We start from the raw sequence: 13,527 nt of genomic DNA on the forward strand, positions 1-13,527 counted from the left end.
TAACATATCATCCCAAATGTTCTTGTTTTACACCAACCAAATGTTCATTTTCTTGCATGCCACATTAGAGGATGACGCTATTCAACTTTTGTGTCCCAGGAAGCACGATAGCAAGTAATCACTGACACACACTTTCAGTATTTGAAGAATAAACACTGCTGTCATTTCAAATGTCTTCTGAGAGCAATGAAAGCAAAAGCAGAGTACCTGGAATGTGGCCTTGAATATAAAACTTCTGGCTACTCTTCAGCTCGCACTGATCATGGGCCTTTTAATTACTTTCTCATTTGTAGGAGCCACCCAAGGTTCTGTTTATTGTAGCCCACTTCGTTACTGTCATGTGGCCAATGTGGTTGCCATGGTGTGACCATTATGCCATGTCCTTTGAATTTCAATTATCATTCACAGTCTGATTTGTGCTGAGGACGTTACCGGGCTGCACAAATATCATTTTCTCTCATCTTGATGAGTCAAACCCGACCCATGAAAGTCATATCTATTATCTTTTCTCTGTCATTTGATGGCATAAAAAACAGAGTGCAGATGGGAAACCATGTTTATTGTTTCCCCAAATAATTGTCACACATTCAAATGTTTCATGTTGCGTCGGCCCAATCGTGACACACATCACTGCTGCACATTAAAAGTCACCCAGAGGTGGCTTTTGCATGGCAATTAAACAGATGGCCATCTTGTAAGGTGCACCATCACTCCAGCCAGACACTTTAAGCACTTTCCACCAAACTGCTGCTCTGCAACACACATTAATGTTTATGCAAGGGAGTCAGTTCAAACATGCCAGGCCTCTACAATGTCGTTCAGTATGAATAAAGCACCTGTTCATTCAGACGATGGAGTTCTCACTCAATAACAATCGAGACAAATGACAACACAGCCACGCTCCACTTAAAAAAAGAAAATATAGACGAGCTCGGCATTCCACGCTTACTTAGGTAAACCTTGTTTGTTGAAAATAGTTGTTGTTTCATCATCCAAGTGCTAGACAATGCCCAAGGATAAGAGGTGGTTTGTTTCCACTTAGTCATTATCCCTGCTAACCGTTTGCAGTCCAGCAGTGTATAGATTGACATTACCGCCTCCTCCTGGTCAATAGTTAGGTCTAATTCTGCGTCTGCTCCACACTTGACCTCTAGTCAATCCTCACTTACTCAAAGTATCTGGCAACATCTCTGAACAAGTACACAGCTGAAGCTAAATTCAGACTGTGAGCATTCATTCAATGAGATATCATGTTGAGTTTCTTTCCGCCGCTGTACATCTTGCTTAAATCTATTTATTGTCACTTGTAAGAAAGTATTGATTGGATGTAAATGATGATCCGTGGAACGTTCTCAACTCAGCAAACATGACAGATTGAGACAAAGAAGGCATCTGTTCTGATGAATGAATCAGATGCTGACCACCTATCAGAGCTATTTCAGCTCCACTGACAGAAAACAGTTGGACAAGGACATTTTGTTTTATCCTTCAAAACAGTTTCAATAACAAGAAAATGTCCTAATACTGATATGGTTCCTCCAAGCAGCAACCGCCAGCGCTGAAAAATGAAGTCAATGTGGAAGTGCCAAAAAACTGCAGTTCCTAAAAAGGCCACTTGAGGCTGGCTCCAAAAGCAAGTCAATCCCCATTGACCCCAAAACAAAATGCCCAACATAGACATGTTTACAGTCTGGTATAAGAAAAGATTTTCCCCGTTCATGACAACTGAACAAGGGTGAATTTTTATTTTATTCAATGTGATAAAAGGGATAAAAGCACAACCTAGTGTTTACAAAAGTATTACACATAAGAAATGACCCCGATGAACAATATATAAGGCATTTATTATAGTTGCTACCCGGCTCGATCATTAAATGCCATACATCTTCCTTTTCATGTCTGAATCTGTAACATTAAAGAGATATTGAATTTACAATATGCTCATATCCAGAGGCAGATGTTAAGATATAAAGCAAAGTGGCTGTGTGTCTACACTCTATTTATAATCCAAGGCTCTCTGTAGTCCTTTTAATTGCTGTCCAAAATACTCATAAATATTTGATGTTGTGGAGATCCCACCAGATATCACCGTTTCCAAGAAGAGCCTGCTAAGGTAAGAGACATCAAAGATAGTGTCAAGAAAATGTGTCAAATATGTTTCATGAAATGCTCTGAAAGGGAATATTTGAAAGCGTAAAAAAGGTGGAGCTGTTTGATCTGCACAGAGAAGAAAAACCACGGCAAATGCAGAAGAGCAGTCTTGTAGTAGCCTCCCAACCCTGACCCAGAGGCGGACAGTCATATCTCGAGGGACTAGTGTCAATGCAGCCTTGTGTTCTGCCTGAGTACCAATTGATTTCTGCAATGACACATAGCCCTGCACCGCCATTATGTGGCCTGAGTAATCCACTCAATTCATTAAAATCGAATTCTTCTTGGTCAGGCTCTCACATGAGCGGGGACCGGCATCAAAATGGTTAATTTTACAGAGATAATCAGAATTTTTATTTTTTTTTTAAACTGCATATCCTTTATCTAGCATTCATAATGACACTATCTAAGAGATGCCTTTTAGATTTAAAGGCTATACAACAGAATTAAGTATAAAATGCTGCTATCATACAGACACATTGAAATTGTTCCTTTAATTCTCATTCTTTAGGCAACTTTATCAGGCCACACAATGGATGTTGCAGTTAACATATGAAATGATAGTGAATGAAGAAAAGCCAGGCAGAGCAGTACATAGACTAGACAGCTCAGGTCACAATTCATTCTCCTGCTGCAGATACACCTTACAGTTAGTCTCTTCGATGTTACACTATCCCAACAAAAGAATGAGGATGTCACATATGATAAGCCTTGTCTGGCTCCATGACCTCCAGAATCACAACAAGGTGCTTCAGGCACCAATCAACTCAAAGGTTTTGGGTACCAGATAGATTAAAAGCAAAGTCTGCCTCCAGTATTATATTATTCCCTTTGCTAGTGGTTTTTGATGACTAGAAAAGAAAGAAAACTATAAAGCTGAAAATCTCTGAAATATGTTGAGTTTGAAAGGAGGTACACCAAAGAGGAGGAGAGAAAAAATCAAAAATTCTGTACTGCTTTTAATGAAATGCGACTACGTCAGCAATAATAAAACCAATTTCAAGAGCTTTATGTTAAATGCATCACTGCCAACTATTATTGCCTCAGCAGAAGCACTCCAGGGCGGCGGTAGATCAAAAGATAACATGCAGTATAATATGGTAGTTAATTAGCACTGGCTATTAAAAGCATAGCTAATTCTGTATGTTTGACAGGGAGAATGGTAGACAAAAAGCATGCCAACCACTGCAGCAGCCGTGGAACAATGATGGAGCAGACAGGTGTTATGGATCAACTGCTTTCCGTGTTCAGTGTTGACCTTTCATTGAATCCATCCGTGGATACTTGTGCAGTGATGACAAATCTTTAGCAAGAGGAAAATAACATTTAGCTGCCCTTGTAGATTCCTCGTTGCTGTCCTTTTCATTAAAATGAGGCCATCTGAACATTTAGTTCTGGACAAAAAGCCACAAATAAAAATAAGCCAAGGTCCATTTACAAGCTTTTTCTTTGCCGAGGTCACATGATAACAGAAGAAACTCACAGAGAAGGAAGCTCTGCAAACAAATTGTCAAAGTTTCAGTATATTATTTAATATAAAACACTTAATTACCACCTCAGAAATGACTGGAATTCAATCAACACCTCTCTGACGCACAGTCAACAGAACTGATGATCAGCTTTAAAGGCTGGCTTCTAGTATTTCAGCCTGCATGTTAAGCAGCGTGCTGGAAAGATCTTCTTCGGTTTGTGGAGCAGATGAAGTGATGGAAAAAGACCCTGTTTGTAACTTGTTTTGTTTCACTAAGTTGTAATGAGAGCCCATTTATTATTGAAATCCCCCAAACTGTTATCTTTTTTTTTTTTTTTCAATTATAACATTTTAACATGGTCACAGCTTGTGCTTCCGTATCTGCCTGCATTGCAGATCTGTTTAGGACCTGGCTCATGTTTATTTTTCCCACTCTTGAAAATAAATCAAGGTTTAGCAGGTCACAGTTGAGGTGTCCACCTTTGCCTGGAAAACCCCTCCGCCTTTAACAAAACACAGCTCTCCCTTTTTTAAGCCAAGTTTAGAAATGAACTATCTAATGAAACACTGATTATATCTATGTGTTCTGGTAATTACTTTTCATGACATTCCCCCTCGAGATGTAGCTTACAATCTGTGCTGACCTGCCAAATTACCACCGTAATGCCTCCCTCTCCAATTAGCACCCAAAAGATCACTATTTAAAAATAAAACTTGAGACACAAACCAAAATTTTAGACACCAAACTTAACAAGAGCATTATTAGCAGCGTTTCCTTTGGGGGAAATGTTGCTGGGGTGGGGGTTGGGGTGGGTGAACATCGTCTTTGTTCCATCCCTATGCTCAACCCACGTCCCCTCTCGAGTGGTGGAGGGTAACGGAGTATAATTACTCGAGCATGTACAGATTTGAGGTACTTGGCCTTTACTTGAGTCTTCTCTTTTTGTGTCACTTTCTGCATCCCTGACGAAAACACTGTCCATTTTTTTTGCATATAAAAACATACAAAGAGCTTCTAACATATGTTCTGTTCTGAATCAAACTACCCAACAGTAACATCCAAGTAGAGCTGAATCAATTAGCCGATTGACAGACAATCAATTGGTAACTATTTGGTCATTTTTCATGCCAAAAACATTTCATGGTTCCAGCTTCTGAAAAGGAAGGATTTGCTGCTTTTCCTTTGAATTATTCAGATAATCTTCATCTATTTTCAGTCATTTTTAATTTGTACCATTCGTCAGACAAAACAAGCATTGTGAAGATGTCACTCTGGGCTCAGGGTAATTGTGACCGCATTTCTCACCATTTTCTGAATTTTTACAAACCATACAAAGAGTCAATTAATGGAGAAAATAATCAGATTAACCCACAATGAAAATAATACATAGTTGCAGTCTTGTCCAAAATGAACAGCTGATTTTACTTTTTAAGTAACATTTTCAGGGCGGTATTTTTACAAGCTAGGTTAGCACATCCACAGCCTAACTGCACCTACATGTTGCCGAGCCTTGGGGGTGTATTGTCAGTGTTTGTGAGGCAGTCTAATGGGTTTGCTGTTGGAAGTAAGTCTCTCCCGGTGTGTCAGAGAAGTACCAGCATAGCATAGCCACAGCCACAGAAAAGTGCATGCTATAAGGAGTACTCAACTCTCATTCGTCAGCTGTAACGTAGCTAGATAAACATAATAGTAACTGGCAAGCCATGTATAGTGTTCAGTGTTACAGAGGAGAAATAAAAAGTCCCTCTTAATGCAACGTTGCTTTGGCGTCCTCATGCATTCTTCATAGCAGAGCTGACTGAAACACTACTATCCTGCTATGAGGCAGGTTAAAGTAATTTATAATAACCTAAAACCTTCCAACTACAGTTTGTACCTGTGGATCTGGAAATGTAGCGGAGACACAGGCAGAGTAACAAAGTGTTGCGCTACAATAACAACCTATGTATTGAGGAAGTGAATCAGATGATTGACCATATTTTGTTTTCTTACGTGATTTGTGGAAGCACTGATTAATTTCACAGTTCAGAAAAGAGCTTAAGAAGTCTACGTGTATGCACAGCCCAAAAAAACCTGCTAAAACCATCGAATGTTTCTAAAGCTGCTGCCTGAAGGCTTTTTGTGTATTTGCCTTATGCGAGCACTAAAATTGTAGGTGTGTCAAAGGGTGTGTGAGCGCTTCATTTGCTGACTACAAAAAGCAAGAGATTAATACATCAATAGAGCCCCTAGTTATATGACTCATACATCATCAGTGTACCTCTCTGGTATTGACAAATTTGTTGGACGTAGGCAATAACCTTGATGTCTTTTTCTACAAGTCTGTAACACCTGAGGCAAATGAAATTATTCACATAGTGGCCATTCGTGTGTTATGAATGACACCACAAAAATGTAGGTACTGGTCTAAATATTCACTTAATATCGACAACGGAACTGTCAGCTCAAAGCCATCGTTCTCCCTGTGCATGCCTTCCTCTGCAACTGCATTCAACTAATTCACCAAGAAAAGACGACAACAGTATCAGAATGTTTTGGGCACTGAGGAGAAAGAGGAGAGGCAAGTTTTATAATGCATGCCTTCCTGCGTGTGATGTCTCCATGGTATAGTCAAAGCCCTGAATTTCCTCTCACGGCTCTCATTAAGGCAGTGGTGTCAGGCACTGGCAGAGAAGAAGGACGATTTTATCAATGATTTAATTAATCATCAAAACTCTCCCTCTCCACGCATTTCTCTCTTATGCATTCTTCTTGCCCATCACTCTTCCTCCAGCTTCTTCAAAAGCCTTACATCGCGCGCACACACACATATATATACAGAAGCACACACACCTGCTCTTTTTCGAGACACTGCAACACAAGTAGCCTTGTCCTTTTTCTCAGTTCCCCTGACTTCAACTTGCTCCCTCCCAGACCAGCGGGCAGCAAAAGTCCCAAAAAGCAATGTCACCACTATTCAGGAGGCATCGCTTTCAGTGAATTACCACCACAAAAGGACAACTGTCTCTCAGCCCGTCCAGAACTGAGAAAGATAATAGCCTAGTTCAACAGATAAGCTCTTTCTTCCTTTTAAGTCTTTCGGTCTCCAACATGCTTAGCACACAGAGAGCCTCTGCCAGGACGAATTAAGGCTTCAGTATTTGGCAGGACTGAACAGACCTTCAGATTAGTAATCTAAGATTGCCTGTTATATCCTTTGAACCTATACCCCCCTTTTGTCTCAGAGTCTGTAGCAGGGTCTTACTCTCTTCTTATTCATCTCTTACCTGGTGTTGAGGCTCAAAGCTGGACAGAGAAGCAGTAAGCAAATAGCTTGGATGAATTTCATAGCTGTCTCACACTCCCGTTCCTTCTCCCGTCTCAGATGCTTTTTGCCTTTCCCCCCGTGTCTCTCTCCTCGCTCTCTAGCTCTCCCACTGGCTGCCTGGGTTTTTTAGCGCACTCTCATACGCACACACCCAGACACACAAGCAGCGAGGCAGACAGATGCAACACAGTGGCTCGGCGAGAGGGAGGATCTCTGGCTTTAAATAACACAGGGACACGGACCGACTTGCTAATGGAAAGGAGCGGGTGGGGCTGAAATCAAGAGAGGGAGATGTGGGAGTGATATGATGTCAGCGCCCGGGCAGCTTCAGCTATTGGAGAGAGGCATTCTTGCCATTGTTTGGGGCCGGTTGTTCCTCCAACAATACATCTCCCCATTCATTGCATTCTGCCTCTTTACTACCTGCAGCCTGGGGTGGAGATACAGCAAAACATTTGGCTGAAAGAGGTCATCACCATACGAAAACACTCAGTTGAGTAACAGCAAAGTCACAGTTCAGTAAAGGCAAGACACTAAGAGATTTAAATTGCAATTAGCAATGAAGCTTTGTGCTTAGACAGAACGCAAGGTTAGGTTGTTGAATTGTGAATGAACACTGAAGAAAAAAAATCAATCATCTTCAGTACAGAAAAAAATCCAAAACTAAATGAAATGAACTGTGATCAAAGTATTACTTCATTTTTTCTCTCTTTGCTTTTTTCTTTCTTAAGCCTAAATGACTTCCCCTTGCTCCACGGTGTGTGCAGTAATACAAAAGTAAACAAACGCATTTCTTTTTTGAGCTACAACGGGCTCAACTGAAATTATTCAGTGAACAAAAACTTGCTGAAATAAGTATTTTAGAAAGCAAAAATAAAAACCTTCATCTCAGAAAACTTGAAATAAAATAAAGATTTAAAAGACAGTTACAAAGTTATGACGAAGAAGTAGGGATATAAGTTGCTCGATGTGCAATTTTTGGCCTGGAGTCAACAAAGATGACGGAAAAAAATCCATTTATTTTGTTTGAATGTAAAGTTTTAATAATTATTTGACATTTAATTAAAACTTGAAAGACTGGGGGACATGGATAAAATCCTCAGTTATAGTATATATAATTTTACATTATGATATTGATATCCAATATATTATGATATGCTTAACTTGATGGAACTTATATTAAGATGCTATTTATGGATGAAATAACGAGATTGTCTATTTTTGTCTAATTCAGTGCATTAAATACCTGACAAATGATGAAACTTCATCACACTCCTGCAGAAATTACAGTAAAATCAAATATTGCTCGCTAATCATTTAATGGCAACATTGCCAACAATGGCCGTAATACACCCACAAACAGCTACAATGATACACATGGTCTAGAAAAAGGGCTCGTTAGCACAAGATGTTAATTATGGGAATAACCTCCATTTATTGTAGGAACAAGCTGATACAGAGCTTTTAATAATTTGTTGGTACAGAGTGAAGTCTAAGGCTGTAAAGTGAGACCAACAGCTCCCATTCTTTAAATTAACCACACCTGTACATCGATGGCAAAATAGAAATGTGTAGTTAATAAAATCATCTCACCCCCGGCTTTACTTGCCCTGCAGACCACTTTGAAATTCAAGGTTAACCTTATGAAAGTAAGAACAGCTCAAGAACAAAATGTTGAGAACCGAGAGGATGTTCCAAGTGAGACTCCAAGCCATGTAATACAGGTAGAATATTAAGCAGTCCATACAAAAAGGTGGAGGTCACACACCATAGGCATGATAAATGATTTCCATTACAGGTTTAATAGAGTTTGGAGTCTTTTGTACCCCAACCCATTTTCCATACTGAAAGATTTCCACCCATTTATGTGGTATAATTAGAAGTTCATGCATGGAAACCCATGGTGACCAGTTGTAATGAGTCTGCTAGACCACAGCTTGCCTCGGCTACCGGGGAGAGCGTCCTCTCCAGACATAAGTTATCCGTCTCAATCATGTATCACATCAGCCAGAAACTTGCAGTCCCAGCGCTCTGAGCCAACCTGTTGATAATCTTATCATAATGAAGAAAAATCACCAGCAAATGAGCATGAATTGTTGATATTATGCAAGATTACATTTGGATAAATCCCCATAGCTGAGCCTGTACGTCACATCAGTTGATTTGTATATTTTGTTTACGAATGCTTCATTTGAATCTTGATCATGCTTGAATGGGATGCTTTGATTCAGTCAGAGCCAAGCGGCGTTTAATGATTTCTATGGATTCTACTTGGACGAAAACACATTTCTGTGTCACTGTTCTTTGTTTATATGATAGTTGCACATCCAGACTGAGTCACAATGACATTAGGAGACTTTTCATTCGAGGTTTTCTGTCATTAAAGCAGTTTTGCAAACAGAAAAGATTCCACAGCTCTGTGCCAGTTGAGCATTGGACACTAATTCCTTTACGTTCCCAAAAAACACACAAAATCACTGCAGATGTCTTGTTGCTTCATCACAATCTGAACCACGCAGAATCCCACTATTCCAGCTGAGGTCGTTGCATTAACTAAAAAATTAAAAAGGCTGCCGTGGAGCTCTGCGAGGCATATTAGAAACACTATTATAAGAGCATATTTTTCTTCTCGCACTTCCTCCAATAATTTCTTAATGCCTGAAAGCAAAGTCAAAGTCATAAACATCCATGGAGTGATGCAACAAAAATCTTATGCAGGCAATTTTCAACATTTTGGCTACGAAGTAAAAGTATAAAGTTCTCAGTTTTTCACTCCCACTGTGGTCACTGCGTAGGAAACGATGACTGTTGGACTTGAGCAGCACAATCAGGCGATCTGATAGAGTGGTACTATGGTGTAGCATCGGAAAGATGTGACAGTCCTGTAAGTTGCTGATTTCAGGGGACGTATTTGAGTGTTAAACCATTAATTGGTGTATGTCGGTGTAACATATGGCAGTTTGTGTTTGCATGTGTTAATAATTAACACTGATGTTTTCATGTGTTTTTAAACCATGTCTTATTTACCTTATTTTGCAAGCAGAAAAGCATTTTGAACTGTAACTGCAATGCGCATTGCCTTGCCTAATTGTAACAGTTAAGTATGGGGTTATTGTGCTATACATTATGCATTATGTCAGTAAGGGCTCTCACAGAAATAGAAGTATAAACGTGTGTGTTCACAGAGCTTTATGAGAGTTTTTAAAAGTAAGGAAAAGGCAGAGTTTGCCTACCAGCTGTCAAAGCACAGTAGGCATGGCCAAAGAGTCTATGAGCCTTTGAAGCTGTATATTCTTTAGCTGACTCCAGCATAAAGGGCCATGAGTCCTAGTTGTTTTTGTTTTCTTTTTACACCCTTTATTTGGCCATGGAAGTTTTTTTTTCCAGCATAATGTACATTAGACTATCCTATTTAGCAACATCCTGTGTCACATTTAAACAGTTGAAGCATATTCACCTGTGGATTTGACAAATAAAACCTGCAGCATTTCCTACTATGTAGGCGCTCTTGGCAGTAAGAGTACTTACTTCTTAGTCCACATTTCCTTATCTAAGTTTTAGTCTTGTGGTCGCAAGCTGCTGTCTTTACCTCCAGGCTACGGCAGTCCCAGCAGGCAACATTTCCACATCTGCAAGAACATGTCCAAGGACAGTGATATTGACTGACACTTGCTTAAGTAGCAAAATGAAGATATCCTGATTCTGAGCTCGCTAAAACAATGGCCTGTCAGCAACGCTGCCGCTATTACCAATGACTGTTTGCTTTCTGCAAAGATGCTCCTCCTTCCTCTTCTGCTTTTCTTCCACATGAATATTAAGCTCAGGAAGATAAGTTAGCAAGTACTGAAATCTCCATAGTCTATTATGTATGTTTACAGAGGGTTTGCACTAGAAGAGAGAAAAAAAATCCAGCATTCCCTTGCATAAATTTCCATTCTCAACATCTACAGTGCCATTCAACATTTTGTGAGGAAAAAGGAAAAGAAAACAAAAAAAGAGAGAAGTCTGGCAGCAAGGCTGAAGCTTAAGGCACTTCCCTGTCAGCTGGTTATTCTCTCAGAGCAGAAGTATGGAAATGTGCCTTCACAGAACTGGTGCTGACATAAGCTCTCAACATCACGCCTGAGATGTTTAGTTTGTCATCACACGCTCAGAACAAATGAATGGAGACACTAACATAAACAGCTTTAATGTCACTAAGCACAAATCCCCACACAGCTGTTCTTGGTCAGTAGTTAGCTCCTGATATTCAAGAGGTACAGCGTACACTACACGTGAAACATCTGCTCAGATGAAACCAAGACATGTCACATCCAACAAATATGTCAGCGCAAAACAAAAATAGCTTTTATTAAACCCTGTAACACACCAACCTGGTGGAGACGGCACATTTTAAAGTTTCTCTGTAAAGTTTCAGCTGTGTACTCCGCCCCTGCAGAGCACCAAGAAAATAAAGTATGCTGAGAGACAGAAAAGATGGACAACAGATTGAGATATCCCTATTTTAATTATGTTTAAAGCTGCATTCATTTGATTTTTTTCCACCAGCTAATCTCTGTGTTTGTCTGCTGCAAGCACACCTGTTGACCACGGTGCTTTTGTTCCACACTACCACTCTCTGTGCCAAAGTTAGACTTTTTTAAAATCCTTCATACCGTCAATACAACCATAGTGTGAGATAACAAAGAGTGTTTTTTCAAAAATCAATTACTGGAAATGACTGAAAACTACTTTCTCAATTTTCAAGGACACTTTCTGGGATTCCATTAGAGACTCCTGGAGAACCAAGACCCCACATCATGAACCGTTTGTATAGTAGGTCATCTTCAGCAAGTTCAGGTCAACTCCCATGACCAGGTCCAGCTGAGCTTGAATCAGCCAACTCTGTCACCATACCAACAGCTCGATAAACTCCCTTTTAAAAAAAAAAAAAAAAAAAAAAAAAAAAGGCTGAGAAACATCTGCCAACAAACTAAATACAACATGTCACAACCACAACAATTTAATTATGTCAGCATCTTTTTAGCTTTTTTTAAAGGGAGATCATAATTTACGTCAATGTCCTGAAGCTGAATTGGGTAAATGAGGCATCAGGTACTTAACACACAAAGACATCCTTCTACAAAAAGTAGAGCACTAGCCTGTGGATGCCTTAAATTATCAAGCATCTACTACATTTCCAGCTTATGTTATAGTGCATCCTTCATAATATACCTGAGCTTTGAATATTTAAGTTAATATAAAGGCTATTACAGCACCAGTAAAGTGATAATGTGTTAATACGACATACATGTGAATACTTGTTTTTTTTTTAACTTCTGATTAAACTGCACTAAGGTGTTCAAGAGGTTGAACTATTTAAGTTATATATATATTTATATATTTAAGTAACCAGTGCAATTTGATCAATTTCAGGAGCCTTTTCAGCTGTGAGGCAACAATCCCTTCACATCGATGCTAAGGGCTGCTGGACAGCTAAACATAGCAGCCTAACGGAGGGGCTTCAATGGTAGAACAACCAAAGTCAGTAGCAGGACACCCACAATCACAGGCAAGATGCCAGGACACCCACATTTAAAGCCGATAAACTGGCAGGACACCCACATGAAGCTGTAGTAAGATGCCAGGACACCCACTTGGAGCAATGAGACAGCAGCAGGACATCCACGTTTAGTGGCAGAGCAGCTATGGATTTGTATGATAACACAGTACAGGACGTTTTGAAACCACGCATGATTCAAACCAGTATGGAAAAGCCAGTCATTGTAGTCCAGCTTTGTTTACTCTGATGCATTGTAATGCTCCAGAAAGACCCCCAGAGCAGAGCCTTGGCCTTAAACCATGGTGATGCTGCCACTGGAGAGGAGCATTTGTGTGGGATTGTGCCTCAGTTTATTGTGATTCTGTGGGGTTGTTAGCCAGTGAGCTACTTACCCTGCATCCTCTGAGTGAAGGCAAAAACTGCTAAACAGCTTTCCCTGCAAATTATTCACCCATGTGATTGTTATAAGAAGACTATTATGAATTAAGTTAATTATGTATCATCAAGTATAATTAAGTGCTGATTATACTTTACATTTTAGAGCTTTAGTTGATAATCTTGGGAAGAAGAGCAACTCACAGCAGAATAAGCTTAAAGTCCGACATCAGCAACATTACATGCAAATCCAATTATTCGGACTGGCAGTGATGTGGCCAAAACTTAATGATAACAGATGTAACAATTATTCCTGTGATTACGGGAGGATTATTTTGACCCAGAAGGTCTAAGGACACAGAGAGCAGAATATTTAACCTGAATGTGGAAATATTTTCACAAGCGTGGGAGGAATATATAGGAGACTGGGACGAGTAATTTAGATGCTAACTTTATGTATAATGCTCATGTTTCCATTCACTCAGAAGAACAACATATTCATATTGACCCTCTTGAGGGTCAGCTGGAGCTCATGTGAGACAAGCTCATGTTTGCATGAAACTGTCATCGGTCTGCAATATAGATGTACTTCCACAATGTCAGGACCAAGGTTTTACAACTAGTGGTGAATGTATAACAGCCGTTATGTGGTTGCATTGCTCTGCTGCTGAGATATAAAA

The 13,527-nt window shown here is 39.8% G+C and overlaps 1 protein-coding gene across 1 annotated transcript in view; it reads right to left on the reverse strand.

Moving 5' to 3' along the window:
• luzp2 (leucine zipper protein 2) overlaps positions 1-7,184 on the reverse strand; it is a 137,621-nt gene extending 130,437 nt beyond the window's left edge. The window contains exon 1 of the mRNA XM_076733460.1: positions 6,890-7,184. Coding sequence (XP_076589575.1) covers positions 6,890-6,951 — 62 coding nt within the window. The 5' untranslated portion in view covers positions 6,952-7,184. The remainder of the gene's footprint in view (positions 1-6,889) is intronic.
• Positions 7,185-13,527: the final 6,343 nt, after the last annotated feature.

The sequence above is a fragment of the Chaetodon auriga genome, chromosome 1 (assembly GCF_051107435.1).
Source record: "Chaetodon auriga isolate fChaAug3 chromosome 1, fChaAug3.hap1, whole genome shotgun sequence".
Lineage (NCBI taxonomy): Eukaryota > Metazoa > Chordata > Actinopteri > Chaetodontiformes > Chaetodontidae > Chaetodon > Chaetodon auriga.